Source organism: Pelmatolapia mariae, linkage group LG20 (assembly GCF_036321145.2).
Source record: "Pelmatolapia mariae isolate MD_Pm_ZW linkage group LG20, Pm_UMD_F_2, whole genome shotgun sequence".
Taxonomy (NCBI): Eukaryota; Metazoa; Chordata; class Actinopteri; order Cichliformes; family Cichlidae; genus Pelmatolapia; species Pelmatolapia mariae.
Window position 1 is genome coordinate 7,412,510 of NC_086244.1, and position 27,027 is coordinate 7,439,536.

The following is a 27,027-nucleotide window of genomic DNA, read 5'->3' on the forward strand; positions in this document are numbered from 1 at the left end:
ATCTCAGCTGACAAGCTAAGTAAAATAAGAGGAGAAGAGAAGCAACAACAGGGGGAAACTTGATTGCTCTCTTGGACACTTCTTCTTAGTATTCAAACATAACAGTGTTCATGAGAAACTCTGCTGCTTTCTTATGTCTGTGTATTGGTTTTGGTGGTTTAGACAAGGAGAGAGAGACTTAGGTTATCAAGGCGGGGGATCAACAGTTTCTGTGTGCTCAGTTTTTTTCTATCCCCCAAAGCTACAGACATCTAATCCACAGCTTCATACAGCAGATCTAGGTAATGATTTTGTTACATCCTGTGTATACTTTGCAGTTGGGTGCAGTAATAACGGAAACAACAGTTTAAGATAATGTGATCATTTATGAAGTACACAGAGCTGTGTGCCCAGCAGATATTTAAATATGAACATTGAAATGTGGTGTAATTTTATATATAGAAATTGACTGTCACGTGCTTCTTAAGGTTTTTCTAAAAACATTTGGATGTTAAAGCTTGGCTTTGAAGGTTTAGGTATTTTGAAAGTACCTCAAGACTCGAGGAAGACTCAGCTTTCTTCACAACAGAAAAATGACATGACATTGACAGACAAAGCACAAAGAGAACATACAAACAGAGAAAATACAAATATTTATAGCCAGATGCAAACAAACCTACCTGAGGTTTGCAGAATACCGAAATGTAGGTAGGACCATGGTCTAAGTTTCTAACAGAGATTTAAGTGCTTGGTGTTTTTAATAAACACTAGAAAGTGATGAGAATTACTTTCATTTCTAAACATATCTGCATGTGTGTATTAACATGCTGGTCAAAACTGATCAGTGAAACCAGAGGGAGGGCCAGCTTGCCTTCTTCACACCATTCACAGCCATTCACACTCTAATGGATGCATCAGAGAGTAACTTGGGGTTAGTATCTTGCCCAAGGACATTTGACATGTAGAGTGGAGAAAATATAAATTGAATTGAACTGATAATAAAATACTATGAACAGAATCAGTGACAGAGCCTTAGCAGAATCCAACAGCAACAATGTGAACCAAGGTTACACTGTTGTATAGGGAGTGGATAGCCCCTCAAAAACAGGCCTGATACCACATACCCCTAAAGTACCCTTTACAAAACCACCTAAAGGGAGAAGTCAAAGCACTTTCCCAAATCCACAAAACGCGTATTAACTGGCTGGGCAAATTCCCACACACCTTGAAATATGCTTCAGAGGTGGAGCAGATCTTTGTCCTCAGTCTGTGCTTATACTAGAAGAAGATCCTTGAAGTGCTCTTTCCACAGCCAAACTCCATCCTTATTAAACCTTTCTGTTTTGCTTTTTGTTTGTTTTTAAAACTACAACAACTAATATGAAGAATGTCAAAGGAGTTTGCAAGGAAAGCGTCTGGACTTCTTTAAGTTGCTTGAAGACGTTTCACCTCTCATCCGAGAAGCTTCTTCAGTTCTAAGGTCAAATGGCCGAGAGTCCCAGATTTAAACCCAGTGGGAGTATCCCCCCAAAGAGGGACAAAGGACCCCCTGGTGATCCTCTAATCACATGAGCCAAGGTGTGAAAGCGGGTGTGGGACCTAATCAGCCAGGGTTTCGGGTGTGCTCATTGTGAAACCTGGCCCCACCTTATCATGCGATTTCCTGAGGTCAGATGGCCCAGGATGTGAGTGGGCATTAAGGCGTCTGGGGAGGGAACTCAAAACTGGATTATAGATGGCAGACAGTTGGTGTCGTAAACCACCGCCTCTGTTCAAAGATGGTCGCTCACAGTGGACATAGATGGCCTCTTTCACTCCTCTTTCAAACCATCTGTCCTCTCTGTCCAAAATGTGAACATTGGCATCCTCGAAAGAGTGTCCTTTATCCTTAAGATGCAGATGGACTGCTGAGTCTTGTCCTGTGGAGGTGGCTCTTCTATGTTGTGCCATGCGCTTGTGAAGTGGCTGTTTGGTCTCTCCAATGTAGAGGTCTGGGCATTCCTCGCTGCACTGTACAGCATACACCACGTTGTTCAGTCTGTGTTTTGGAGTTTTGTCTTTCGGGTGAACCAGTTTCTGTCTGAGTGTGTTGTTGGGTCTGAAGTACACTGGGATGTCGTGCTTGGAGAAAACTCTCCTGAGTTTCTCTGATACACCGGCTACATAGGGGATGACAACGTTGTTGCGTCTGTCTTTCTTATCCTCCCTCGCTGGTGTCTGATCTTTTTTGTGCCTCTTTGCTGACTTTATGAACGCCCAGTTAGGATAACCACATGTTTTGAGTGCTTCCTTTACGTGTGTGTGTTCCTTCTTTTTTCCCTCAGGCTTAGAGGGAACATGTTCTGCCCGGTGGTGTAGGGTCCTGATTACTCCAAGTTTGTGTTCCAGAGGGTGATGGGAGTCAAAAAGGAGGTACTGGTCCGTGTGTGTGGGCTTCCGGTAAACTTCGATGTTGAGGTTACCATTCTCTTCAATGTGCACAGCGCAGTCCAGGAAAGGCAAACAGTTATCCTTTGTGTCTTCCCTGGTGAACTTGATGTTTTTATCCACGGCGTTAATGTGCGCAGTGAAGGATTCCACTTCTTGTGTCTTGATTTTGACCCAGGTGTCATCTACATATCTGTACCAGTGGCTGGGTACTCTTCCTTTGAAAGAGCCAAGAGCCTTCCTTTCCACTTCCTCCATGTAAAGGTTGGCTACAATCGGTGACACGGGGGAGCCCATGGCACAGCCATGTTTTTGTCTGTAGAAGCCTTCGTTGTATTTGAAGTATGTTGTGGTAAGGCAGAGGTCTAACAGTGTGCAGATCTGATCGGGTGTGAAGTTGGTCCTGTCTTCCAAGGAGCTGTCTTCTTGTAGTCGTTTTCTGACAGTCTCCACTGCTTCCGTGGTGGGTATGCAAGTGAAGAGAGAGACTACATCAGAGGACACCATGGTTTCATCTGGATCCAGGGTAAGTTTCTGGACCTTGTCGGTGAAGTCGGTGGAGTTCTTGATGTGGTGTGGGGTGTTCCCCATGAGAGGTGCAAGTGAAAGGATAAGACAGGTCCATTTCACTATAGATGCCCTCCAGATCAAGATCAGCCAGACTCTGCAGGAACTGGAAACCCTTCTACCCTCTCCAATCCTAGAAGAGGTTTACAAGTTTGTGGACAAGGCTCAGCGGGCCCAACACTCTAAAGGAAAAGAAAGACAACGCAGGAAATTTCACACCTTGCTTTCAAAAACCCACACTCCTCAGTCTGAACCCACACAACTCAGAGAAGAAAACACACCTGAAGACAGTCGGGAGAAATGGGTAAAGAACTTTTCAGACCGGAATCTCACTGAACCTGAAAAGAGGGTTTTAGCCAAAGGACTCAATTTCGCCATTTCTCCGCAACAGTTGCCCATAGTGGACCTCATCACAGCCACAGAAACCGCCATACGGATTAATAAATTATCACAGACAGAAGCAGAGCAAATCAGGATGAAAGTCTCAGCCACCCTCTCCAGTGCGAAAGTCCCTCCGTCTAACCTTACATTACAAGAAAAGAAGGCCGTCGCTTCCCTGAGCAAAGACCACAACATCACTATATTACCAGCGGATAAGGGAAGGTGCACCGTGGTCCTAAACACAACAGATTACCACACAAAGATCACTACTCTCCTCAGTGACAACAACACCTACGAAGCTTTAAAGCGAGACCCCACAAGCAGCTACAAAAAGAAAGTTATAGCTTGCCTTCAAGACCTTGAAAAGGACAAAATCATTGACCGCATTACATATCACCACCTTTATCCAGGGGATGCCATACCCTGCATTTATGGACTTCCTAAAATCCACAAGGAAGGGGTCCCACTCAGACCCATAGTCAGTAGCATAAACTCAGCCACTTATAACATTGCGAAACACCTTGCTACCATCCTTGCACCTCTCGTGGGGAACACCCCACACCACATCAAGAACTCCACCGACTTCACCGACAAGGTCCAGAAACTTACCCTGGATCCAGATGAAACCATGGTGTCCTTTGATGTAGTCTCTCTCTTCACTTGCATACCCACCACGGAGGCAGTGGAGACTGTCAGAAAACGACTACAAGAAGACAGCTCCTTGGAAGACAGGACCAACTTCACACCCGATCAGATCTGCACACTGTTAGACCTCTGCCTTACCACAACATACTTCAAATACAACGAAGGCTTCTACAGACAAAAACATGGCTGTGCCATGGGCTCCCCCGTGTCACCGATTGTAGCCAACCTTTACATGGAGGAAGTGGAAAGGAAGGCTCTTGGCTCTTTCAAAGGAAGAGTACCCAGCCACTGGTACAGATATGTAGATGACACCTGGGTCAAAATCAAGACACAAGAAGTGGAATCCTTCACTGCGCACATTAACGCCGTGGATAAAAACATCAAGTTCACCAGGGAAGACACAAAGGATAACTGTTTGCCTTTCCTGGACTGCGCTGTGCACATTGAAGAGAATGGTAACCTCAACATCGAAGTTTACCGGAAGCCCACACACACGGACCAGTACCTCCTTTTTGACTCCCATCACCCTCTGGAACACAAACTTGGAGTAATCAGGACCCTACACCACTGTGCAGAACATGTTCCCTCTAAGCCTGAGGGAAAAAAGAAGGAACACACACACGTAAAGGAAGCACTCAAAACATGCGGTTATCCTAACTGGGCGTTCATAAAGTCAGCAAAGAGGCACAGAAAAGAAGATCAGACACCAGCGAGGGAGGATAAGAAAGACAGACGCAACAACGTTGTCATCCCCTATGTAGCCGGTGTATCAGAGAAACTCAGGAGAGTTTTCTCCAAGCACGACATCCCAGTGTACTTCAGACCCAACAACACACTCAGACAGAAACTGGTTCACCTGAAAGACAAAACTCCAAAACACAGACTGAACAACGTGGTGTATGCTGTACAGTGCAGCGAGGAATGCCCAGACCTCTACATTGGAGAGACCAAACAGCCACTTCACAAGCGCATGGCACAACATAGAAGAGCCACCTCCACAGGACAAGACTCAGCAGTCCATCTGCATCTTAAGGATAAAGGACACTCTTTCGAGGATGCCAATGTTCACATTTTGGACAGAGAGGACAGATGGTTTGAAAGAGGAGTGAAAGAGGCCATCTATGTCCACTGTGAGCGACCATCTTTGAACAGAGGCGGTGGTTTACGACACCAACTGTCTGCCATCTATAATCCAGTTTTGAGTTCCCTCCCCAGACGCCTTAATGCCCACTCACATCCTGGACCATCTGACCTCAGGAAATCGCATGATAAGGTGGGGCCAGGTTTCACAATGAGCTCACCCGAAACCCTGGCTGATTAGGTCCCACACCCGCTTTCACACCTTGGCTCATGTGATTAGAGGATCACCAGGGGGTCCTTTGTCCCTCTTTGGGGGGATACTCCCACTTGGTTTAAATCTGGGACTCTCGGCCATTTGACCTTAGAACTGAAGAAGCTTCTCGGATGAGAGGTGAAACGTCTTCAAGCAACTTAAAGAAGTCCAGACGCTTTCCTTGCAAACTCCTTTGACTACGATGACCTGGATGACAGAACCTTCACAGACATAATATGAAGAATATGAACATGAAGAAACTAGAATTTGTTTATTTGAATTTATTCTAAACAATAAAGTAGAAAATATATCTTAAACTTTGTCAAAAGTGTAACAGTGACATTTAAGGAACACTGAAGACTCATAATTAGTAGAGACTCATTGTTTCAAAGGGGGTAAAATTTTCCATTTCAGTTAAAAAGGAAATCAATGTGTTGCTGCATGACAGCTCTATTTTTACTCTGTTTTGTACTGTCCCTATATTTATATTAAATAGTACTCTTTGCTTTCAGTAAAGAACATTTATCTGCATATCTCACCTCAGTTGTTACATCACCAGAGACTCACATCTTAGGTGTCAAAGTTCCAGTTTTTGCAACACTCTAGTGTTGCAACTTCTACATGCCAAATATCATTGGGCAAGATGCTAACCCCAAGGTGCTTTCCAATGCATCTATCAGAGTATGAAGGGACACAGATGCTCTTACAAGGAACACAAAGAAAAGGGAAGCTATTTATACACACAGTGCTACTTCTCCTAAGTAGCGCTGTATGTATAAATATCACTACTTCTGCTAAGTAGCGCTGTATGTATAAATATCTCTACTTACGGGATTATTTGCACACAAGTGCAAATAACCAACGTAATGACACATGGAGAAGTGAAACAAGAAGTAACTAACAAATGTGATAATATTAAATGGCCTGTATTTGTATAGCGCTTTACACACCCAGTCATCCACCCATTCACACACTGGTGATGGCAAGCTACATTGTAGCCACAGCCACCCTGAGGCTGCCGGACACTGGCACCACCGGGCCCTCTGACCACCACCAGTAAGCAAGTGTCTTGCCCAAGGACACACGACCGAGACTGTCCAAACCAGGGCTCGAACCAGCAACCTTCCGATTACAAGGCGAACTCCCAACTCTTGAGCCACAATCGCCCCAGTGCAGTCTATCCTTTAGACTCGATAGAGATAGACTCACACCTAAACAAAACAATTTTAAACTAAGGACTAGAAAATTTGAACAAGAAACTCAAAAACTAAAAGCAGAGAAATAACTGACAGAAAGACTCGAAATAAAAGCTCCATGGGACACCAGGCCTGGTGGGTGTGTCCCATTGGGAGGCTGGCCACTCCTGAGGAGGAGGATCTCACACACCTGCAGCTGATCTGAATCATTGAGGGAGCTACATAGGAGTGTAGCTGAGGGCTCCTCGACGCTGGATTATCACGTGACTTCACGTTAGTCTCTTTGCCAGTTAGAGAAGGTTAGTCTGCCGCAATTGTGGTGTGTTCTGACTGCTCCCTCTTGGTTACTTCCCAGGTGGAGTGTGGAGTCGAGAGGGCAGTGAGCACGGGGTGCTCATACACTGAGGAGCGGAGACACAGGACACTACTCTGGGAAGAGGACAAGGCAAGGGAGTCGGGAACACCCTGGGGAATTATTGTTATAGTGTCAGTTTACTTCACTGGAAATAAATGCGCTGCTTTGCATTTGGGTCCTAATTTCCCCACATCCCCACGGTCTGCCAGCGCGACAGTGACAGGTCTTTCTTAAAATATATACTACTCTTGGTTCTAACATTCCCGAACCAGGAAAAAATGAAAAATGTTAAAAACCAATTCAATAAAAGACAATGGTGATTAGTTTTCTATCCCAATGAAAAACTTAACTCCCTCAAAAAGTGTTGATCACTCTTCTTGACCACTGCTTCCATAATGGTAATGAATTTTAAATTACTGCCAGTGACCATTCCATGGTATTTATATTGTTCCACCAGTCAGTATCTGTGCTATTAATATTCATCTGCACTCGGAACTGATTGACTTTTCTGAACAATGACTGTGTCGTCTGAGAATTTACTTAAGAATGTAACTAGTAATAAACAATGGTTAAAAATAAACACTGTATGGAAGGGTTAAAGGAAACTGTTGGGCCTAGCTTGGATACTCTAAGAAGCTCTGAAATCCTCTTTGGGGGATTAGGAGTGGCATATTTTTCATAATGAGTCCTGCATACAGGGGGTTCAGTATGTGAGCCCATTATACAACACAACTGGAGTCTATTGGGGTCTGAGGTAAGGATCAATTTTACGGTCTGCATCTGTGCCATTTCTTTTACATTTTATGGACCTTTTTTGCTCCCTAATCAGGCCTGCAAAAAGACTATAGAGGTCTAATCCACAGCACACATATTTTGGCCATGTTTATATAAATGGCTCATTTCGTGTTTTTTATTTACAATTTAAGACAATAAAATAATCTAAAACAGAGATAGCGCTTTAAGCCTAGAGAATGCATACATTTTATTCAAATTCCTGAAATATATGTCATCTTTTCTTGCTTCATTAGTATAGGAATTTGTGTGTTTACCAACCTGCAGTGCATGGGGCAAACGGTTTAGCAAGAAAACTAATGAAGATTTGATGCTGTAACTTGTGTTGGTCATTACTTCACAATTCCTGGAAGAAATGGCTACGTGTAGCAAATATAGTGTGACAGAATATCAACATATCTTTATTAGGCAGGTATACACGCAAGAACACACACACCGGCTACTCTTACACAAAGACTAAAATTCAGTTTATAATGAAATTAAAAACCAAAACACTAATAAGCAAGTCAAATAAATCTTAAATTGGCAGCACAGTACAAGAAAAGTAAACAAATCCCCATACCAGCAAGTGTAAAGCTTTTCATCCCCATTACACCACAATGACAGTCAACCAGGAACCACCCCAACCAACTGAGAGTCAAGAAAATGTGTGATTGAGAACAAGACACTAATAGGTAGCTGAAAGAAACTGGATATGATTTTCACTGGACTGATCTTGTTTTTCCATGTGGAATGCTGTTGACACACTATCACTGTATCAGCATTTAAATGTTTCAGTGATTTCAATTATTTTCCGGTGGTGAGGCAGTTTGATCTGAATATCTGACTGTCTCAGTGTTGAAATAGTTAAGCTAGCTAGTTAATTGAGAAGCAAGAATTAAGAACATGACATTAGTGAGCAAAGGGGCTACACTCTCTACTCGTAAGTTTCTGTTTCTAGTGGTTGTTTTCAAATCCCTCCCAATCTTAAAAATGCCATACATACATGTTTAGCTATACTGTCATTGCAGCTGTTTTTGGCATTTATCGAAAGCTATAGTAATCTTTGGAAGGTTTTTTTATTTACATTGGGTAATGTAAATAAAAAAAAAACCTTCCAAAGAGTGAACAGAACGAAAAAGTTTAGTCAGACATGTATAGTTATACATTTACTCATCTTTCAACCCGCAGGTCCAACTTTGACTTGGTTACACTTCAATGGAGTTTAATATTCTGTTTAGAATCAGTTTAAAGCCCAAACACAATATTAATTACAATAAGTGTAATAACTGCTGTTCATACATCCATCTTCAGGTAGCTGATTAAATATCAAATATCTGCCAAAGAGACAAGTTGTTAGGGAAAACCACTGAATGATATTCCGTATTAAATACTTTTGACGCTTTCTTTCAATATATGTTTGTTTGCTCATTAGTTTGGTTTTAGAATTGCACTTTCAATAATTTTAGGAACATATGCTAATTTAATTCTTGCATAGAGGTCGTGCAGAAGTTTACCCCCATGTTAAAAAAGAAATTAAAACTTATTTTACTGGTTTAGTAAAAACAAAAAAGGTTATACACATAATAATAAAATTAAGTTAAATAAGTTTATCCACAGCTGTCAATGTTCACAATGGAGTATAGTCAAAGCTTTACAGTGGTCGCCACAGTGATTCTGCTGAGGAGACATGTACACATAGAAATGGAGGCTAGAATGCTGCAAGTGGGGAGCCTACTACCAAGGAGTTGTTTAACTGCCTCAGTGACCTCACGCCCAGAGATAGACTCTCTCGTCACTGCTATGTTTGACAGATGATGTTGTATTCTTCATATCATGAGCTGTCTCTCCTCTTCTTCAGAATTTTCTGTTGTCATCATTCTAGTTCGGGTTAATCTTGGTTTTTTTCCAGAACTGTGAGTTTTGAAAATGGTGGACTGTATAAACACTGTTATAATTCCTAAACAGTTAATAGAACATCATTATACAACCCCATTATACTCTGCAGTTTAATCACATCTTGATTGTTTGATTGATAATGAAATGTGGCATACAGAAATTGCGTCATCCAAAAATTTGACATAGATAGCTTTTGAAGGCAGTGGGGAATTACTGGTGTGTTATAAACCATTAAATAGCAGCAAATTAAGGTGCTAGACAACCATTATATGAGTGGAGAATGCTACATACACTACATAACTGATCTCTGGTTATTTGGTTACATACTTATGCTTTAATCATCAGATTACTGTCTTTGCAATTTGCTTGTTCATTTTGAAGTTATTTTGTTGTTGTATAAGATAGCATCTCCTTTTAAAGGGATCTAACTGCCGAGGTCCTTAAGTGTCAGTATCTTCTGGCTGTTATCTCAAATCCAGAAATTGTCTATGAGCTGAACATCAAGGCTTAAAAAAAGATTAACTAATAAAAATGAACAAAAAAAACCCAAAAACTTCTTTTGGGCCTAAAGTTGTTTGGTTTATAATATACGTCAAAATTATTACGTAGAAAATGTGACCTCGTAGAAAATGTGAAACAAGTGTTGTTTCTCCATTTCACAGTATTTGATGAAAGAAATAGCTGGTACACGGGTCTATTATCAAATTATTGGTAAAATCATTTTGGAAGAAGTCCATATTAGAGATCCTGTGTTCAGTTCAATTCAATACACTTTTATTTAAATCACTCGCAACACTAGTTGCCTCAAAGCACTTTATATTGGAAGTTAAAGACCCTAACAATAACAATGAGAAATCCCCAAAAGCCAACAATCATGTGACCAACTAAGTATGGCCAAAAACAGTTACTGTTCTTCTGAAGCCCAAGCACTCTTTGAATTGAAAATATTTGTTGATTCAATAATTTGCCTCTTTTGCAGAGATGGAGCCATATCCAGCCTTGACTTTCTTACTGTTGTTTTTAGTTATGACTTCCTCATGTGATGGTGGAAAAGTGCTAATATTTCCAGTAGATGGAACCCACTGGCTTAACCTCTTAAGCCCCACGCCCCCGGCATTGGGGGCAAAAAGGAGGAGATCACGTTTAATCGGTTATAACGCCGGTTGAGAAATATAAATCCAGACATGTGTGGTATCCACAGAAACCCCAGAATCTCAGCTAAAATGTCATATAAACCATTTCTACAACCACCAAACACACCGAAAACAAGCCGCGATTAAACGAGCAGTTACGTAAATGCGCAGAAGTCCGCTAAACACACAAAACCGAACCAGAAATTCTTCAGACTTCATGTAAGCGGTTAAAAATAGGCTGGTTAGCTCCCAGAGCTATCACTGACTCCACACACCAAGTTTCACCACGATCAGACCAGAATTCACTGAATTAGTCGCAAAAGAAGACCACAAAAACACACAGCGGCGCAAATGCGCTAACACAGAAATTGGCTTACCGTCCCGATTTCCTCCATTATTTTCGCCGGTAGCCGGTAACCACGTGATTGCTGTTATTTACCATGCCTACCTAGGTGCATCAGAGCCATCTTCCGTCAACAACCTCCATTTTAGACCCACCTACAGACACGTGACTGGACAGACGTCACATGCAGTAAATTTGGACACACGTGGGTTTTGGCATTACAACGTCTGATTGGTTGAAGTGACGTGAACGTGGCATCGTTACTTTGAATCTATTGGCTAAAACGATTAAAAAGAGGTGTCAATCATGCAAATTGACCAAAAGAAACCAAAGTTACAGCCCCTCAGAGTTTAAAGGGCCAGAGGCCAATGAAGCGCTCTATGCGCACGGCAGAAAAGGGCCATTACCATGTAAATGTGTGGTTAATTCTTCAAAAATATATTTTTAAAAAAAGCATTTTTAGGCCTGTTAATAAAATTTATTAATTTCTGCTCTTTAATACCTAAAAAAATTTACTGGCATGGTGTCCAATTGTGTGCCAAAATTGGACATTTTTGTACAACGTCTGGATATTCATGTATTGACAGGGCTGTAGTTTTTCACTGTTTTACTTTAGAAACACAAATCTTTGCACAGATTATGCTTATATGTTGGTTACTGGATTTCTAGAACCAAATATGATCTGAGGCATATTTTTAAAAGGGTTATATGCTAAAAATTACAAAAAAAAATTAGGCGAGAATAAAATCTACTTACTTTTTCTGTGTTCCAGTCTCAGTAACTTTGACAGAGTAATATCTGCTTTAATATTTACACCTCTGATTAAATGTCCCAAGTGTTAGCTTCATTTTGATACCAAGATTGTAAGGACAGAGTTTGTAATTGCAGAGAAATAATCAATTTAATTTAGGCATTGCATTTTCGAGCAGGAAGCTCAGAAACCCCCTTGGGGCTTAAGAGGTTAACATGAAAATCCTTGTGGAGGCTCTTCACTCTCAATGTCATCAAATCACTGTGCTGTGGTCTTCTTCAAGCTGGTACATTTCTAAATTTTCACCATTCACACTCAGTGCTGTGTGGAATTTTGAGATGTTGTGGACCAATGCAGTATAAGGGAGGTACACAGTCTACCAAAAGCAAGTTGTAATAGCATACTGATGTTATGCTCCTGGGTCTGTGACCCAGTGTTTATGTGTTTTGTGGTTTAATTGATATTCTTTGATTTAGTGTTATTCATGGTTCAGTGAAGAGCAAACTCAGTGACATGAGTTTTCTCTTCCTAGTTTAATTATTTATATTTCTAGTTCTTAGGTTCATGCTCATTTACTCTGTTCCCTTTCATTCTTGTTGTCTTGTTTTCTTCTGTGTTCTCCCTCGCCCGTTGTGTCTCTTGCCCACTCTGTGTCCCTTGTTCTCTCTGTCTCCTCAGTCTGTCTTGTTTCCATGTGTGTTTCTCCCCTGGTGTCAGTGTCAAGCAATTGTCGCGTAGTCTGCGTCTTAGTTAGTTTCCTGTTGTATTTTGACAGTCTCTTGTCCTGTGTTCAGTTTTGCTTCCTCCCTGTCTCAGTGTGTCTGATTACTCCCAGCTGTGTTCCCTCGTGTTTTTAAGTCCTCTGCTTCCTCTGCTTTTTACCATTTTTTTACACCCCTTTCAGTTCGAGTCCTGCATTTGTGTCCAACCCCTGCATGCCACACAGTGCATCCATGAGAACTGAAGTCCAAAAATACAAAGTACAAAACATAATTGACTAAAACAGCAAGTAGGTCTATAGTACCATGATGTGTCCCCAAATACTACTGCAGGTCAGCTGATTATTGATAATGAGAAGGACTTGGTAGCCCAGATAGGGGATAAAGAAAGTTATGCTGCTCTTCTATACCACTACAATGGCCTGTCTGTTTTATCAGTCAACTGCATAGTGTGGCAGAAAAGAAAAAAAGAGAGAGAGAGAGGTGACAGGACTAACTAAACACAGCAAACTGAATGGGTTTTCAACAGAGAAAGATCACAAGAAATGGGGTATGTTCGAAAATACCTCCTATCTCCTTTTCCTAATTTCTTTTCCTTAACCTCAATAAAAAAATCAAACACTAGCAAAGAAAAGTGGGTATGGGAATTGTTAAAGGCCTAGGAAAAGAAAAAACCAGCGTGCAGAAAATCAAAATTTATTTTGCACTAGTTTCTTCAACAATGTGATATCAGATGCCTGACATTTTGAAACCACAATGTGGCGAAGACGAAGAGCAAAGGGCGCATCTAACTTCACCACAAATGTTCTTACCCTCTTGTTTCATGCAGTTTATGTAACAAGAACAAAATACCATGACGAAGGGTGGCATTTTAAAGAAAAGGGGTTTACTAACAGTCACTTTTATGACTGAAAGCCTTGGACAGTGGGATTTTTGCAGCTGCCCTTATGGCATATGCCTTTGTAGGAGTTTTCCTTTTAGCAGGATGTCTATTGCATAAACACAATTTAATAAGGTTTGAAGCACACAGATCATTGCACATTGCACTAAATTTAATGCCAATAGTTAGTAGCTGTGATAGTTGTTTCAAGTGTTGCAAAAAAAGTGAACTATTACACACATATTTCAGATTTATATGGTGGAATATTTTATAATAATGCCGCTGTCCTCTGGACAAATTGCACCGTTGCACCTGTATAATTGTCATCAGGACCTCATGCACAGTGCCCAGCGACTTACATCAAAAAAATATCCCTTAATCAAAAACATATTTATTCTCCTTCAGCAGCTTGACCCACTGTAAACATTAATATTATAAAATTTTAGGCTGGAATACAACAACAGACATTACTTATACAAATTGAATTGCACAGAAGCTAGACTGAACTATGTTAGAATTTATTTTCTATGTTTAAGGCTATTACCTCATAATTTGCATCACACATTTAATCCTTTACTGCACATAGTTATGTATTGCAGGATAGTTTTGGAAGTAGTCTGTAACACTCTGATACTAACAGACACAAGACATAAGCCCCTTTCTCAGGAATGTGGATAGGGGTTGTGATACCTTCTAGACGACAGGGCCATAACTTCTGGTGCTAGGAAATGGTCTACTCCTTTCCCCTTCTCTGACTCTACAGACTTGACTGGAGGACAAGAGGTGGTTGCCACGGTGATGTGAGAAGGGTCATCTCCATATAGGGAGATGTCCGAAAGGTGCTGAAGATGAAACCTGAGCCAGACATGGGGTCTGAAGGCTTTCCTTCAACTGCTGACCAATCATGTTAACATTCTGTTTTTATCACATGGAATAAAAGTGTTTACTGCCTGGGTGCGGCAGCCTTTGTCTGTGAGCCAGAGAGACGGAAGTCTGTTGCACCATATAAAACTAATCTGAAATTCTAACCATTTGATAAGAAATTGTGAAAACTTATAATTTGAGCATATTTTTCGTCCCTCATGAAAAAAACAACAAATTGGTGCATCAACACGGGGCTTGATTGGATAGAAGAGAAGGGGACCATTGGAATCTGGGAATCTGGACTGGTGGTGAGAGTTGAGCCTCGGTCTGGTCAAAGCACTGAACTGGTTGAACCGAAGTAACTGATCACTTGTGAGTGAAAATTTTTTTAAAAAGGGGACCCCCCAAAATTAAGGTATGCACATTGTCATTAAAATTTCATTCTGTAATTTGACTAAAGTAATTCTGTTGTGAGTGATCAATCTGTAACGTACCAAGAAATTATTGGAAATCAATCTCTTTATGAATTTTACATTTCTTTACTATAAAAGTTGAAGTTTCAAAAAAAAAATCTAGAATAATTTTTTTAACTCCTTTAACCCATCCGTGTTGATATGACAGTCCAGCCAAGACATTATTTGTTTGAAAAAATTTTTATTCACTTAACTCCTCTGTGTTGGTATCAAAGTCCAGCTGAGGCCTTAATTGTTATACAACAATTTTATTTATCATTTTACCTCCAGATTGGTATCAAAGTCCAGTCGAGGTAGTGAATTGGTAAAAAAAAAATTGAGGCCAGTAAAAATAGGGAGTACTCACTGTATCTTAATCGAAGAGGATAATGAAAGGAACATAGTGAAAGTTCTGTGGTTCAACATATTTTTTAAAGCTGTTTGGTTACTTCTCATAAAAACAGCAAATTGGGGTAAATGTACGTCTTTGTCTGTAGTAGTTCTTTGTTTTTCTTTCTAATTTTCCTCCTTATGTCGCACAACCAATAAAACCGGAAGTGGTAGAACGCTAAGGGAAAGTGAAGAAGTAGGAAGCATGGGTCTATTCATCAGAGTGCGACACCCTGTGTCCAAAGAGGGTATTACAGCTATAAAAAAAAACAGTAGTGACAACTCGTCAGAGGACTGAGCTCATGTGCTATCTGGCTCAATCCAGTGGGAGGGTGATACTGCAGGCCACTCCCCAGTCCCTGGTGGGCACAGGTGGAACTGAAAATAGATAATAAAATTAATAAATAAAATAGAACAAGAACACTAAATAAATTCATTAAACACAATTTTAAGAAAAACTATTTGAAGATATGTCTGTGAAGTTTCTCAGTTAAGAAAAGATAAGATAACTCTTTATTGTCATTGCACAGTCATACATAGTACAATAGTACAATAAAATTGGAAAACTGTCGGCACTACATATAACACACAACACGACACGATACGACACATCACAACGCAACACAAATAACACAACACAGTATAATAACTTAGTAATAAAAAAGAAGAAGAAGTGTATTTGTATTGCACACTGTTATTATTGCACATTAATTATTATTGCACCTTGTTATAAATATAAATATTATTATTGTTACTGTTTTTACCGTTGTTACCTCCCCTCCCAAAAAGTCCAGGTAGGTAGTCAGTCAGGTCAGTTATCCAGGTCATCACAGTCTAAGGAGCTTGGAAAGAGAAGCGCCTGGACTTTTTTAAGTTGCTTAAAGACGTTTCACCTCATTCATTTGAGGATAGAATTTTTTTTTAAGTCATTAGTTGATTAACAAAAAGACCAGAGTAATAATAAAGCATAAACAAATACTGACAATTTTCAAAACAATAATAATAATGACGATAAGAGAAGTATATAAGTAAGAATTCAAACCAGTAGAGTGGAAGATTTAAAAAAAAAAAAAAGAAAGAAATTACAATGGCAACCGCCATCTCTGTACCACTTAAAGAAGAAGAACCAGCACCTCCCCGCAATATGAGACAGTTCAAGGACTTTGTAAAAAAAAAAAAAAAAAAAAAAAAAAACAAATGTTGGAAGGATAAACAGAGAAGAAGAAGAAAAGGGAAACATTGGAGAAAAGATTACATCTGGAAGTTGTGGGAAAATGAGAATTTGCTTCAACATATAGGAACACAACTCCCAAATAATGATGCAATAAAAGTCCTACATCAAAAAGCAAAAGAAGAAAATGATAAGGCACGTGTTGCATGGGGGAAAAGGAGGAAGAAAACTTTAGGGTCCAAGGAAAGCTGATATAGATACAGATACAGATACAACAAGCAGTAGCAGAAGCCTTAACAGCACAACAGCAGCAGCAACAGCCTCTTTATGAAATGAAACATAGAACTGAAGACTTTTTCTTTTGGCATTTTGAAGTGTTCATAAGCTTTAAAACTGAAAAATGTTTTAATGACAGACTAGTTACACAATATGGGATCAACAAGAAACGATTTTTGGAATATCAACAAATTAAATCCATAGTAAAAAAGAAATTTAATCCCAGTGAAGCTGAATTACAAACACCACCAAGTGTGGTACATTTTTTAAATCTAAAACCCCCCAAATTATTGTCTAAAATATACAGAATGCTTTCTAAAATAGATGAATCAATATCCCTTCCTATTGCAAAATGGGAAGCAGATTTATCAATCAGCTTAGACCAAAACCTTTGGTCTCAGATATGCTTAAAAACCTTTCAATGGATCAGAAATCCCAGTTTGCAATTAATACAATACAAAATATTACATAGAGTGCACTATACTGGTCATAGGATGTTCAAGATGGGCTATACGTCTTCCAACAACTGCTCACACTGTCTAGCAAATACACCGGACAATTACATCCACGCTCTTTGGTTCTGTCCACCAGTTCAGAAGTTTTGGCGTGAGATATGTGAAGACTTATCAAAGTGTCTGAAATGTAACATTCCAGCCTCCCCTTTAGTATGCTTGCTGAGCAACTTGGATGAGGTCACTGCAGAAATAAACACAGCCCACATTGTTTTTACAGCCCTATGCATTGCCAAGAAAACGGTCCTCCTTAACTGGAAAAATAAAAATAATCTTAATTCTAATCAATATAAAAACCATCTAATAGATCACATTAGTCTTGATACAGCCTCTGCCACCACATTTGATCAATCCCTTTGGGCTCCTTTGATCGGCTTCATCACCTAGTGGGGGTGGGGGGTCATGGTTTGGTCCTGCCTTCGCTATTGTGGTTGATATGGGGGTAGGGACGGCCTTAGGGCGTCTGGGGGGACGTTTTCCCTGGAGGGCCTAACCTGGGGGATGTGGCCATGACCTGGTTAGGGGCTCTGATGGCTCCTAGATGGTGTTTTCCTTGTGGCTGCGTACAGCGGAGATGGGGGAGGGTCTGTACTGGCGGACGTTGGTTACTGGCCTGGTGGCCTGGTTGCCCCCGGGTGGGTCCGGGACGGGCGTGGAGGCTTGGGGGTCTGGGGGTGCTCCGCCCCCGGTCTGGGGTGCTGGCAGGGCCTTGGGGGCTTGGGTCCTGGCTGTTGTGTCGCCGGGGCTGTGGGCAGGTGGGTGCAGGGGGGCTCAGCCCCAGTGCAGGGGACCTCTGGTGCATCAGCCCAACTAGGGGGCTCTCTAACTGGTGGGGAGGCTGTTATATCTTTGCAGGTGGTCTCCTCTCTACAGGAGCTCACTTTGCAGGTGGGGGAGAGATATAGGAGAGGTAGAGAATGAACTCAACCTGGGTGTCTATTGTCTTGTGTAGTTTGGGAGATGATTGGATGATGGGGTGGGTGCAGTTTTCTCTGCGGTGGAGTCGGGTGGGCTGCCCCGGACTCTGTAGGGCTGGGCGGTGCTGCTGCTGTGGGTCCCGGTCCGGATGGGCCTGGGCCCCCTTGCCCTGATGGGTTCCAGAGTTGGGGGTGCCTACTGGGGACAGCGGGGGAGCTGGCCCCAGGGAGGGGCCGCTTGCCCCTCCCTTTCTTCCCTCCCCATCCTCAGCTACCTCCCTCTTCCCACTCTACCACACCCACCCACACACGCAGGGCTTGGGGTGCAGATATGTCACCAGGGTGCAGGGGAGGCACTCCCCCTCTGTCCCCTTCTGGCCACCTGTGCCTCAATTTTATTCTGCAACCTAGACATCCACATTACTCACACTCTCACATAACACATACATATAGGGCCTTGGGGGTGGGCACGTTTTACAGCATCCAGAGGATGGTCGGTGTATTCCAACCCACCTCTGGCGCTGGTGCCCTACCCTCAATTTTAATGCATATAGACACTGAGGGTTTTCGGGAGGAGCCGTGCTGCTCTCTGGCAGGAAGCACCATGCCCTCCTGTGTTTTAAATGCACTTTAGAACAGCACACAGCAACACTACATATGAGCGGGCGGAGGGAGGTTTGGGGTCTTCACTCACCCCGGTTCTGTTAGCCGTCAGGGCTGGGGGGCTGGGAGGAGGTGCTGGCCGTCAGATTGGGGTCTGTGATGCGGGGCCTCCCTGCTACTGCAGATAAGGCGGCGGTCCGCTTGCCTCCACCCCAGAGAGAAGGGTTACACCTCCTGGGTCTAGGTGCAGCTTGCCCCTCTGGGGGCGGGGGTACCTGGACCTGGGATATAGAGTATGTTTGGGGAGTGTGATTGTCTGTGCAGTGTCTATTTGTGTCTGTCTACACGTTGGGTAAGTGCCGAGTATTTGGTTGTGTATATGGGGGTGGGAATGCACGTTTGAGTCTGCGTGCGCCTGTTCGTCTGTGTCTATATGTCAGGTTGGGTCTTAGACTCGACCTCTCTGGGAACATCTCAGGCCCTCCAAAGTACGGAGGCCTGTCTCCCCTCACCACACTCCCTGCCGGTGGCTGATGCCCTCAGACGTTGGTGTGCTGGTGGTTCTTGACGACTGGGGCTGGGCACTCATGTATGTACCGGCTCACTCTTGGTGGCCGATTGGCGGGGCCTGGCGCCTGTGGCCCGGCTGGGCCCCTTCCGGGGGGTGGGGTGTCCTCAGGCCTCTGGCCTCTGGGCCTGAAGCTCGGTCCTCTCTGGCGCAGCTGGCTGCCGGCAGAGCCCGCGGGCACGCCACTGCAACCCCCTCTGGCCTCTGCTCTGTGGCTGCTGGGTGACCTCTCGTTTGGGGCTCTACCTTAGCTCTTCCCAGGAGGGTGGCACGGTTCCCCCCCTTTGGTGGTCCTCCTTGGGTCCTCGTACTCTGGGGCCTCTGGATGTCTGGGGCCTGGATCTCCTCCATACCTGCTTCATGCCCTGGGGGACGGGGCTATGGCTCCCCACACTCCCTAGCAGATCGTTACATGGAGAAACCTTTGGAATACAAGCATGCTTATCCACACAGGTGTACACATGGGTGTTCACAGACACAAACTACACCTTTCTTGGCTGCTACCTCAAAGCACATTGTGCGCTGTCTATCTTGCGTGCTGCACAATAACATTTAATATTTAGTATCTACTGTTATCTACTGCTAGCTAGTTTAATGTGATGGTGCTGCATTTATTATGTTGCTGTTTTTTGTTTGTTTATTTTCTCTTCTGTTTTTTTTTCTCCATACAGGTGATCCAGGTGTTTTGTTTGTTTTCTCTTTCTTTCTTCTCCCCTTTCTCACCATCTCTTCTCCCCTCTATTTTTCTTTCTCCCCCTCTTTCTTTCATTCTTTCTCCCTGTCCTATCCCCCAGTCATGTCTGTCCCGACTGTAACAACCGAAAATAAAATAAATACATAATTATAATAAAGGTCAATCAAATGGACCAGAATGGCAAGGCCATGATGATCCACTTGGTAAAGTAAATCCGCTTGGCATCTCTCTTGGCCTTAAGACAACAATTCTGATGGCTAAAGATCCAAACGGGACAGGGGGAAGGAAAAAAAAAAACTGAAAAATGCTTAATGGCTGTGGTCACATGCACACATTTTTTTCACTATGATTAAAATGATGACATTTAGAGGTCATAGTAGTACTATTTAAATAGTTAAGCTAATTTATGTAGGAAAGAATTGGGAAGCAACAACTAAACATTAGACAAGACAGCAATGAAGGTGCACTCTTGACAGGTCAATTTCTCTCTTTTTACATTCTCATGGTAGTGGTTGTTTTCAAATCCCTCTAAATCTTAAATATCCAATTACAGATGTTTAGATATAACTTCATGGCAACTGGGGGTTTTTTTTTGCTTGTTTTTGGCATTTATTGAAAGCAACAGTAATCTTTGGAAGGTTTTTTATTTACACTGGGTAAAGTACGGAGCCCCGCAGGGGACATGGGAGAAAAAAAAAATTAAGACGGACTTTTGCGGGATCTCGCAAAACATTGCGAGATCTCGCAAAACAAACTCGGGATCTCGCAAAACTTTTGCGAGATCTCGCAAAACTAACTCGGGATCTCGCAAAACTTTTGCGAGATCTCGCAAAACTAATTCGGGATCTCGCAAAACAAACTCGGGATCTCGCAAAACAAACTCGGGATCTCGGGCTCCGTAGTAAAGAGAGCAATGAGTGAACAGAATGAAAAAGTTTAGTCAGACATGTACAGTTACACATTTACTCATCTTTCAACCAGCAGGTGCTTGATTCTGTTGCACCAGCAGCTCAAATATATACATTTTCTTTGGCTTGGGCAGAAGGTCACAGGGACTGAAGCTGCAGAGACTTGAGGTGAGAATCTGTTTTATCTCCTCAGTTTTTGAATATTGTTGAGATTTTGTTGGTCTGCTAAAATGTCCTACACAGCAGCTGCAGAGGTCATTATTACAGCTTCATTAAGCATGTCTAGGTGACAGTTTTCCTATATTGTAGCGATAGAACTTTGTGATTGATGCAAGATGACATGAATAAACAACACAGAGCAGATATTTTAGACTTTAATGTTTACTTTGACTTGGTTAACCTGTGATTATTCAACAGTTCCACAACAGTAACCGCTAAATAGGAAAAAGGCATGTATACAGTATGGTCAAATACGGTGTGGTTTCTACATCATACTGTAGAAATCTGTAAGCATTTAAACCAGCATACACACACAAACACTTGGAGTTTAATATTCTGTTTAGAATCAGTTTAAAGCCCAAACACAATAAGTGTAATAACTGCTGTTGATACATCCATCTTCAGGTAGATGATCAAATATCTGCCAAAGAGACAAGTTGTTAGGGAAAACCAGTGCATGACATTCAATATTAATTACTTCTGACATGTCACACTGTTGCAGTTAAACTGCAGACATCATCACACTGCAATTGAATCACGTCTCATATGTATAACTGACCTCCAAATGTTATCATTTTAATCACAGTGAAAAAAATGTGTCCATGTGATCACAGCCATTGAGCATTTTTTCAATTTTAAAGCTCATTAACACTTCAAAATGCCAAAAGTCTTCAGTTCTATGCTTCCTTTCAATATTCAAGATTCAAGAAGTTTATTGTCATATACACCGCAAAACACAAGTGGTTACACAGAGCAATGAAATTCTTACTTTGTGAGTTCCCTTCACACAACTAAATAAACAACTAACTAAAATAAAGAATAAACTTAATTCTGAGCATAAAAAATAATAAATAAAGTAAAATAAGTGCTTATGTAGCACTTGTAGTTTGCATCAAAGCAGTCCTGAAGCACTGAATCAGTCTCTTCACTCCAATTTTTTTAATTTTTTCTTACTGGGGGGGCTTGTTTCCGGAGCTGCCTGTATGCTGTGGTCAGACTGTCTGAAATGGAGGCGAGGCACTGCCTTGTATGCGCCCCTTACGCTGCTGTAGACGTGGTCCATGATGTTGTTATTCCTTGCTGGGTGTTGTGCCAAAAAGTGACCGCCTGCCAAAAACTGATTTCCAATGTTTACCTGTGTTTTTTATCTGTAATATCTTTACCTATGTTGGTAAATAGACTTCGGTCAACAGGCTTTAAAAAGGGGTTAGATATAAAATTTCAAAATTACATCTTTTTCAACTATCTTTACAACTCTGTCTAATTGTACTTACATTACAACCAATTCCATCATTTTTTTTCTGTAAATATGTTTACAGAACTATTGTTAGATTTCTTGTAATATCTGCTGTCTTCTTGGCCAGATTACTCTTATAAACAAATTTTTAATGTCAACAAGCTTTTTTTTAACTGCATAAATAAAGGACATATAAAGGTCACTGCCAAAAACTGATTGCGGCTTCTACCTTGTTACAGGAATGCTGTTTATGGCTTAAGATGACTTGTATCTTTCATGAGGGATACATTTGACATATGTTTCACATATTATAGACCAACAAGTTATTTATAGCAGTTTAAACACGAGCAATCCGTTTTTGGCAAATACCGGAAATCAGTTTTTGGCAGACGATCACTTTTTTGCACAACACATGAAAGCTTGCGTGTTGATGGAACTTTGGAGTACAGTCCTGAGGTTGCAGTGATTCAAATCCCCGGCAACAACAAACACGGCATCTGGGTGAGCAGTCTCGTGTTGACGTCGTACAGTAGTCCTAGCGCTGTGGTCCAAACGGACTGCGGCAGGACGTAGACAGCCAGCAGAAACACAGCATTTAACTCCTTCGGTAAATAAAAAGGTCTGCACTTCACCATCAGCACTTCGATGTCCGTACAACAGTGTTTCTCCACCACCTGAGTGTCCACACACCATCTGTTGTTGACGTAAACGTATACACCGCAACCTTTGTTTTTACCCGAGGCAGATGTGGGGTCTCCGCGGTGCACGGAGTGTGTCCGGCTAAATGGTCGAGTCTGGCGTACTTGCCGTAGCCCAGGTTTCCGTAAAAAATCCGAGGACAGTATTCTTGAGAGAGCGGACGTTAGCTAACAAAAGACTAGGCAGCAGTGGCCGTGTGGCTCTAGCCTTTAGTTTAGCATGTAGCCCGCCTCTCTTGCTGTGCTTCCGTCTTGGGTGCGCTGGTCGACGGCCACTCTGAATACTTGAGCCCGGGGGTGTTGCGGGCTCCGGCTAGAGTCAGTAGGATCCAAACACAGTAAAAAGATGCAGTCCAAAAGGTCTAGCCCATGGTGAACTTTTTCGATATCCCAAAGTGTCTCTCTGGGTATATATTTGCTCATTAGTTTGGTTTTAGAAGTGCACATGTATCAATTTTTGGAAAATAATTTGCTTCCTGCATAGAGGTCATGCAGAAGTTTACCCCCATGGTAAATAAAAAATAATATTTAAATTAAAAATAGAACAAGTACTGGAAACAGGGAAATAGACCATAGGTGTTATTTCTCCATTTCACAGCATTTGACACAAGAAATAACTGGTAGATGAGTCTATTATCAAAGGAATGACCCTAGGAACATTTGTAAGGTGACCATAAACACATGTAAATAATTAAAATAAATGTGATGCTTCAGTTATTGTGCAAATGGGCAGGTGTTTAATAAGGTTAACTATGACGATTTTAGAAGAAGTCTATAGTAGATATCATGTGTTCAATTCAGTTGAATTTTATTTATGTCACCCACAATAATATGGAAAGATTGAAAAAAAAAACTGTAATAACAGAGAGAAAACCCAGCAATGAACCGTGTGACCAATTAAGTATGACCACTTCAACAAAAACAGATACTGTTCTTCTGAAGCTCAACCACTCTTCGAACTGAAAATATTTGTTGATTCAATAATTCGTCTCTTTTGCAGAGATGGGGTTATATCCAGCCTTGGCTTTCTTCCTGTTGTTTTCAGCAACTCTGACTTCCTCATGTGATGGTGGAAAAGTGCTAGTGTTTCCAGTAGATGGAAGCCACTGGCTTAACATGAAAGTCCTTGTGGAGGCTCTTCATTCTCAAGGTCATCAAGTCACTGTGCTACGTTCATCCACCAGCTGGTATATTTCTGAATTCTCACCTTATTACACCTCCATCACAATCATCCAGGAAGAGTCCCAGCCAGTTGAGAGTCAAGACTTCATGAGCTCTTTTTTGAAGAGGTCAGTGGAAATTAACAAGAATGCCGGCTCACTCTGGGCATTTTTTGAGTTATATTGGAATATGTTTACCTTTTTGCTACAAAACCAGGAAGTTGTGGCAAAATTTACTTCCACCATCTTTGAGAATACGACACTGATTGGGGACCTAAACAAAACTGGATATGATCTTTTTCTGACCGATCCTACATTTCCAGGTGGTGTGCTGTTAGCACATTACCTCCAGCTGCCTTTGGTTTTCAATGTGCGCTGGCTTTTTAGTGGAGAGGCACACCTTGCCGTCGCTCCTTCTCCAGTGTCCTACGTCCCTATATGCTTCTCCCATAACTCTGACAAAATGGATTTTTTTCAAAGAATCAGAAATATGATCCATTACATCATGGTTCTTTACAGGGACTACTATGTCTCCAGACCACCATACCAGGCCTTATGTGATCGCTATTTTGGAAATAATGTTAATGTCATGTCTCTAACCCAAAAGGCTGACCTCTGGCTCATGCGGGTTGACTTTACATTTGAGTTCCCTCGTCCCACCATGCCCAATGTTATCTACGTCGGTGGCTTCCATAGTAAGCCTTCAAAGCCTCTCCCATCAGAGTTTGAGGAATTCGTCCAGAGTTCTGGTGAACATGGGGTGATCGTCATGACATTGGGGACTCTGCTGAGTGACCTTGGTTCTGAATTAACGGAGAGTTTTGCCTCGGCATTTGCTAGCCTCCCTCAGAAGGTTGTGTGGAGACATGTTGGAAAAAGACCAGCCACTCTGGGAAACAACACTATGCTGGTTGAATGGCTGCCTCAGAATGATCTACTAGGCCACCCTAAAACCAAGGTTTTTGTCACACATGGGGGCACCAACGGCCTGTACGAAGCCATCTACCATGGTGTGCCAGTTCTGGGCATTCCTCTCATTTTTGACCAGCATGACAACGTGGTGCATTTGAAGGCCCGGGGAGTGGCTGAAATGCTTGATGTGACAAAATTGAACGCTGATTCTCTGACAAGTGCTCTGAAGAATATTTTGGACCCAGAAAAGCCCTACAAAAAGAATATGCTCAAATTGTCACAGCTTCATCATGATCAGCCCATGAAGCCTCTTGATACTGCTGTTTTCTGGATGGAATATGTCATGAGGCACAAGGGTGCAGCACATCTGCGCACTGAGTCATACAACCTGCCATGGTATGCCTATCATTGTCTAGATGTGATGGCAGTCCTTGTAGCATTTGTTTTGTTAATCAGTATATCCATTTGGGTTTCCTGTAAATGTCTATTTACATGTGTCATGAAGTCCAAGAAGTCCAAGTGTGAATAGATAACGTGACAATAAAAAACGCTGTCATGTAACAACAGTTTAAATATACAATGAAACTGAATAAAACTCATGCATACTATCCAAGAGTCTGTAGGACAGTTTAGGTTTTCCTTCACAACTTAAAGCCTCTTGTCCTGTGGTTACAGTGTCATCCTATTCATGACTACAATATTTTCAGCAAATGATTCCAAATCGCAATTGTATAGTACTGTGATTTTGCCGGTAACACTACTGCTCAATGACTATTAGTAATGAGAAGCATTTGGTAGTCGAGACATGAAATAAAGAAAGCCATGCTGGCACAGATGGTCTGTATCTTTGAATTGTTGGGTGAAATTATGTCCTCTCATCAACTTCAACTCAAATACTTCAACATAATTGAAAACCTTAGGACCACAATCAGAAAGGATACAGGGATGTACCCTCCTTAAATTTATACCTTGCTACAACTCTGAAAAAGTGTAAATAGATAGCGTGATCATAAATAAACTTTGTCATGTCACAACAGTTTAAAATATACAGTTAAACTGAATAAAAATCATACATACTGTCCAAGAGTCTGTAGGACAGTTTAGGTTTTCCTCCACAACTTTAAGCCTCTTGTCCTGTGGTTACAGTGTCATCCCATTCATGACCACAAGATTTTCAGCAAAGGATTCCAAATCACAATTGTATAGTACTGTGATTTAGCCGGTAACACTACTGCTCAATGACTGTTAGTAATGAGAAGCGTTTGGGAAGATGGTCTGTATCTTTGAATTGTTGTAACAATGTGTGTAACTGGATAACGTGATCATAAATAAAGTTTGTCAGTGTTACAACAGTTTAAATATACAATGAAACTGAATGAAAGTCATACATACTTTCCAAGAGTCTGCTGAACAGTTTGGGTTTTACTTCATGTCTTAAAGCCTCGTTTCCTGTGGTTAAAGCGTCATCCTATTCGTGCCACAAAGATCTTTAATTACAGAGTCTAAACTGCAAGTATATAACACTTACCATATCTCTGTTACAAATTGACCCAGCACGACACACACACAGTGGTCTGGTTGTTATATTAGTGAGTAGGAAAAACTGGGCAAAATTTGTGGTTTTCACTTCCATATATCTTTTCTATCTTGTTTTGTGTATCTCCAAGAATGTATTTTGTGTAAACATATGTGAGTGGGAGACATGTATGAGTAATCAGTGTTTTGTGGAATTTTGAGACATTGTGGGCCAACATAGTACACAGGAGGCACACAATCTACTAAAATCAAGTTGTAATAGCTCGCTGAAGTCCAAAAATACAAAGTCCAAAAGATAACAATTGTCCAAACCACAAGTAAGTTTATAGCATGCTGATGTGTCCCCAAATACTACTGCAGGTCAGCTGACTATTGGAAAAGAGAAGCGCTTGGTAATCCAGATAGGGGATAAAAAAAGTCATGCTGCTCTTCCATGCTTTGATTGTTTTTCTTAATTTCACCATTTGCTACATGTAAGAAAAGAGATTTCGATGAGGAGTTTTGGGGGTGAATACACTATTTGTTTATCAG

At 41.6% G+C, this 27,027-nt stretch overlaps 1 protein-coding gene across 5 annotated transcripts; it reads left to right on the forward strand.

Annotated features, from left to right (window-relative positions):
* The first annotated feature begins 7,574 nt into the window (after positions 1-7,574).
* On the forward strand, positions 7,575-26,302 carry LOC134618096 (UDP-glucuronosyltransferase 2B4-like). 5 transcript variants are annotated; one of them, XM_063463357.1, is made up of 2 exons: positions 7,575-7,637; positions 23,889-26,302. In XM_063463357.1, the coding sequence occupies exon 2, from the start codon at positions 23,891-23,893 to the stop codon at positions 25,487-25,489; it is 1,599 nt and encodes a 532-aa protein (XP_063319427.1). In that variant the 5' UTR covers positions 7,575-7,637; positions 23,889-23,890; the 3' UTR covers positions 25,490-26,302. The 5 variants fall into 5 exon arrangements, with proteins under 5 accessions (XP_063319427.1, XP_063319428.1, XP_063319426.1 ...); XM_063463358.1 differs by lacking the exon at positions 7,575-7,637 and adding an exon at positions 20,865-20,902; XM_063463356.1 differs by lacking the exon at positions 7,575-7,637 and adding an exon at positions 22,539-22,809.
* Positions 26,303-27,027: the final 725 nt, after the last annotated feature.